At 28.8% G+C, this 6,193-nt stretch overlaps 1 protein-coding gene across 1 annotated transcript; it reads right to left on the minus strand.

Moving 5' to 3' along the window:
- Positions 1-667: 667 nt before the first annotated feature.
- Positions 668-5,101, minus strand: LOC131671497 (kinesin-like protein costa). The gene is made up of 2 exons (XM_058947968.1): positions 5,093-5,101; positions 668-3,909 (listed from the first exon to the last, which is right to left on the minus strand). The coding sequence occupies exons 1-2, from the start codon at positions 5,099-5,101 to the stop codon at positions 1,306-1,308; spliced, it is 2,613 nt and encodes an 870-aa protein (XP_058803951.1). The 3' UTR covers positions 668-1,305.
- Positions 5,102-6,193: the final 1,092 nt, after the last annotated feature.

Below are 6,193 nucleotides of genomic sequence, written 5' to 3' on the forward strand. Positions count from 1 at the left end.
ACCATTCAATTTTACACTTTGAAAGCTGTGCTTGCAAGCTGTATCGAAAGCTTCAGCGGGATTTATTAGAGAATTCAGGTACGTGATTGGGGATCGATATAGATTCGATTAAGAACATAAAATTGGCGGTGCGAAAGTCGTCCTTTCTATATACTTACTTCCCCGGAGTAATAGGTTTTAAGGTTTCTACGTGCAAGAGGTCGCGGGTTCGAGCCCCGGACATGTGAAGATTTTCAAAAATGATATTTTCATGTCTGTTACCGTGATTCCAATGGTTCGGATTCCACCATAAACTGTAGGTCTAGTTATAATGCATGTTAAACTTTATCCTCCTACACCATTTAAAAAATGATCGGAAAAGTAAGTCTGCATATTCATGATTATGTATAGAGAACCAAGACTAAAGCGTACAGGTACTTAGTTTACCTCTGCAGCGTTCCACGCGGACGTAGTTCTTGAAATAACAATAACAAATAACAAATAACAAAATCTAATTTTGTAATTTCGTATCATATAAATATGTAAATCAGTAAATAGGGTAAGAAACATAAATGAAATAATAGTAGTTAATATAAAATTGATTTTATTATACATTTTATTATAAAAAGAAAATAAAAAGCAAATATGATGCAGTATTTTATTAATCTTCACATTTATAAACTAGGTACTGAACGTACAGTAAAATATTTACTGATAAGTTATTTTATTGTTGATCGCATTTATAATCTAATTATTACACTTTTGCTATTTACATACACTTAAATTGTAAATTATTATATATTATAAAGAAACCAAACTATAATTTATAAAAAGTAAAATGGCTCTTCATTCTATCATACATGATTGAAGTATATGTATATTCAAACAAAATATTTACAAAAAAATTTAGATGAAAAATTAGTTAATGCTAATACTGTTTAATTACGCATATTATTTATGGAAGAAATTTGTGCTTCAATCAACACTAGCGCTTTGTAATTCAGTAAAAAATACAACCTAATATAAGCAATACAAATTGTAAGATCATTCTCACTTCATATTGTTACGACAATGACCATTAGTATCTTAATAAGCGTTTAATTTTTCGACTTGAATATCAGTTAGAATTATATATTATAATACTACTTTTTGTGATATTAAAATTATTTAATAACAATTTATTTATATATAGTTCTTTACGTTTTATTAATCATTTCTTGCGTGTAATTTGTCATAACGTAATAAATAAATTAAATATACATTCAAAATAAAACAGTCACTGCAAAGTTTTTTGATGTAATACATTTAAGTATTAGAAGTTATCGCCTATTTTTGAAAAACTAATTTATTTCCTTCACGGAAAACAGTAGCTTTTTGTGATGGTCCTGCATGCATCAATTGATGTGATGGCTTAAATACTGGCTTAGTGTTGCGAATGGAATGAGGTTGAATGGCCTGAGTTAATGCAGATTTATCAAACTTAATTAATGATTCATAGTTAGCTATTCTTTGTTTCAGAGAATGATTTTCTTTCAATAAGTGGGCGATTTCCCTGCTTCTGTCTATCTTGCTTTCACAAACTGAACTACTACTTTCATCAGGGTAACAACTAAGTAACATTGTTATGTGCTTTTCATAAGTTGTTTGAAAATCTAGCAATTTTTTCTCATAATCCATTTGTAAACTTTTAAAATCACCTTCCATTTTAGCATTATTTATCTCTAATTCTTGTGAGCTCTCCTTGAGGTCAACAACTTTGTAAATGTATTTATAAATTAATGTAACTAGCTCTTTATGTGATAATTTTTCTAATCTATTAAATACTGGTATATTATCATCCAGTTTATTTGATCTATTCTGATTTAGGTCAGCTTTACTACAAATCATTACATTTTTCTCTTCCATCATTGCATCGATACATTCTATGTATTCGCTTACATGCAGTACATGCCTTTCAATCTTAGTAGTGGGAGTCATTTTAACAGTCGACAAATCACATTGCATTTTTATCAATAAATCCCTAATATGTCTCAGCTCTCTTATTTCTTTTCTAAGACTTTCTTTTTCATCCACGTCATCATCATTTTTGCAATTTGACTTTTCTCTTATAGAATCATTGACACAAAAGCTTTTAATATTTGTTTCTGTTGAACACTCATTCGTATCGCTTTTAACTATTATTCTATGATTTTTTCCATCCTCGCTTACAGATAATATTTTTTTTAAGTTAGCTGGTGTAAGATTATAAACATCTTCAAGTTGTTTAACTCTTTTTTGACATTCTGCTATCTCAATACCAAGTTCTTCTTTATACTTCTCTTCATTATTCAATTGTAATTTTAAAACTTCCATTTCTTTTCTAAATTTATTAACAGCAGCTTTAGAAAAAGTCAATGTTTTCGCTGAATTATCAACTATTTGTTTGAGATTTTTAATATCTTTTACCTTCTTTTCATATCGTTTTAACAACTGTTTATATTTATCCATTTCTTCCTGATAGGACCAAATATCACCTACATTCCGTTGTGATTTCTTACAATAGAGTAGCTTTTCGTATTTGCGATATTTTTCTTCATATTTGCTTTGCCACTCTCGATATTTTTGCTTAGCAGTATTTCTTGCAGCAGAGTTTTGCTTTATTTCTTCAATAAAAAGTTCTCTTCGTTGAATTGCACTTTCCAATTCTACAATTTGTTTTCTCAATAAATCTATATTGAACTGAATTTTTTTCACTTTTGATTGCTTTTCTATAATATCAATTCTTAAAGTTTTAAGAGTATTGAGATGTTGACAATCTATCGCTAAACTAGATTCTACTTTAATATTTTCAGATTTTACATTTATATTTAATGTCTCTGCACAATTTTGGTTATTCTCTGGGTAAGCTTCAGTCTTCTTATTAGAATTGAAAGATATAAGATCATGATTATTATTTTGTTGAAGATTAATATTATTATTTAGCTGTTTCTGGCAATTTCGCTTTTGAAACTCAGCCAATTCGATACTCATTTCAGAATTAGGTAAAATTGATGCTCTCCTTGCTGACTGTTTACTCATGGAACTTAATTTTACACTTGTTATAAAATTATTACAAACTGAATGCGGTTCTGGTGAATTACTTCTTGAATTAAAATCATTTTCTGATATACTATTTTTAGATTTTGAGCAATAAATTCCTGGGAAAATATCATTTGATTTTAGGGTGCCATTCTTCATCGAATTTACAACATTATCTGTATCAATTTCAAATTGTTTCATACTTTCTTCTAATTTATCAATAAAATCTGAGTTTTCTGAGTCAACATCACTTTCATCACTGTCATCAGTTACATCTGGTGTTGTCTCATATGTTTCACTTTTTGAACTTGTATTCAAACTAGAACTTGAACAATTTTTATTTCTGACATGTAGCTGTTTACGTGCCCAATTATTAGATTCATCTGTTTTTTCATCTGTTTCAGTGGTTTCTGTGACTTCTTCAATTCTTTCCAAAGATCTTCTTGTATTTTCTGTGTAACCATGTAAACTAACAGACTCATCACCAACAATGCACTCTTCATATTCTTGTTTCATACAAAGCCACTGTTCGATTTGATTTTTCAATAAATTTTGTTCATTTGATGGTAAAGCATTTGTTGACATTAATTTATTAAAAAGTCCCTCTGCGTTCAATACCAATTTTGACCACGAAGATGCAGCAAATGCTAACCGAAACATATCAGCATTATGATTTTGATCATCTGATGCTTCAGATGGCATTTCATCTCTTGACTGTTCATAATTCTCTTCTTGATGATCATTCATAGAATATTGTAAATGCATATCGTGGGTTACCAATTGATAATAAGGATATTGTTCTAATAACATTTGTTGATATTGTGGCCAAGGTCTGTAGTGTATCAGTGCAGAATGCATATTGATTCTTGAAGTCTGGAAAAAACAAATTTTTTTTTGATAACGTACAAAATCTTTTAATTGACAAGTAATAATAGGTTCAAATACTCACATGAATATTTTGACGTTAAAAACTGGTTGCAGGGATATACTTGAGATCGCTATTTGTAAATATTATTAAAGTAATTGTATACATGATAGTATTTTTTATCTTCGATGTGTTTTACAGTTTCATCAATAATTATAGAAATTTTAATTATCAAGACAACAAACTGAAATCAACAGCGTCAATCCGTAGTGGCTTATCTCACAACGGCAAACACGATTCACATATGACATACTGATGTCAGATTCAGATAGAAATAATGTTTGCATGAAACAGTCTTACATCTGTTTTGTGTAAATCAGACCTAAAGTGTGATTAATATACTAATAAGTGATTTTATGAGAATTTGAGGATTAAAAGGTTTCTTGTGGCAAACGTTAAATATAATAACTTTCTAACAAGGAAACCACCCCAACCCGACCCTACTGATTTGAATGATTTTTGTATTTTTTGTTTTTTGTTTTACGGAATGGCATCCACTTTTAAGGGATGAAATCCACCCCTGAAAACCACCCCGAAAAATGTTTTTTTAAATATATCTCTGCATCTAATGAATATTTCTAAATAAAATCAACGCCACAATAGTTCTTATAAGTAGGTGTTTTTACTGATATGATTTTATTTAAAAATATTTATTAGATGTAGAGATATATTTTAAAAACCATTTTCCGGGGTGGATTTTACCCCTTAAAAGTGGATACCAGCCGATAAAAAAAACATGTGTCGAATATTTTTTCGAGTATTACAACATATCTAAAAATCATTAAAATCGGTAGGGTCGGGTTGGGGTGGTTCCGTTGTAAGTAAAAATAATATTGATATAAATTAAATTTTAATCAAATATAATATCATTTAGTTTATAAAAATGTATTCTCAATTTTTATGTAAACATAATCTACAAATTCTGATGTAAACATGAGCTATGAGGTTATGTTTATGCAGCTTATTTATTAACTTATTATTTATTCTTCTTTAAATCGCATTATCTGCTGTCACACTACAGCTTCAATTAAGTCATAAACATACTTTCTTGAATGATGATACATTTGAATAAACTTTTGAAACAAAACAATTTATTATTTGTATATAGTAATACTAAAAAGTGTAACTAACCCAACACATTATGGCTCATGTCAAAATTGGATAAGATAGAACCAAACTATGTCAAAAATGACAAAGAAAAGAACAGATATCTGCTTTTCTTTTGCCGTTTATAATTATTTATAAGAAATTATTTAAATAAATTACTAAAGTAATACATTCACATAATTTGAATTAAGTGATAACTTTTGAAAACTAATAGCGATACTCGATTGTACGAATAATAGTACATTACGATACAAGTGCGGGAAAGTAGATTCTTGCCTCGTGTGGCATTTACGCCCGAGCGAAGCGAGGGTGGAAAGGTACACGAGACGAGAAACTCTGAAGTATAAATCTTTCAAAGTCTACTTTCAAAGTCTACTTTCCCGCACTTGTATCGTAATGTATTATTTCCATATAAGTTTGAAAACCTAGTTAAAAAATACGTGTGAATACCGGACTAATAGTTTTAGTAATTTGTTTGACAGTTGGACAATATCTTACTCAGTTTTGGCATGAACTTTAATGGGTTTAGTTGGAAACTGTAATTGTACAAAAATTGGCTTTAATTGAACTTCTTCGTGTTTTTGTTATAAATGATCTTGGCTTATTTTATCCATTTGCTGCAAGTGATGGTTTATGGTTTATGATAAACTTTGAAAAACACAATGATAAAGTTCATTTAATTTTTTGTAACCTTACAATAGCTTCTACTAAATGTATATTTTAGACCATTTACAATTCCTAAGCTATGCAGTTTTGGAACAAAATCAAAGTGTATTCACTGTGTTAATTTAGGAAATTATAATATTTATTATATAATATTATAATATTGTACAACCATATATTCTAATATACATAGTTCAACTTTCAATTTATACAGAATCTTCAATCTTTATCATCTGTAGTGTATTGTGAATGTGAATCTTTGTATTGGTGGTTATCAAGATTTACATGCTTTACTTAGTGTTGGTTTTTTTATTCGTGATTTCAAATAATTTGTTGTATCAATGTATCTATATGCATTGCATAATGTATCTATGTACATATATGGTATTGAGTGATCCTCTAACTAAATAAAAAATTCACTGTAATCTGTCAAAAATTAGTTCCCTAATAGACAATAATTGT

This window comes from Phymastichus coffea, unplaced genomic scaffold (genome assembly GCF_024137745.1).
Source record: "Phymastichus coffea isolate CEN01 unplaced genomic scaffold, Cenicafe_Pcof_1.1 PCOF00127, whole genome shotgun sequence".
In the NCBI taxonomy this organism is placed as follows: domain Eukaryota; kingdom Metazoa; phylum Arthropoda; class Insecta; order Hymenoptera; family Eulophidae; genus Phymastichus; species Phymastichus coffea.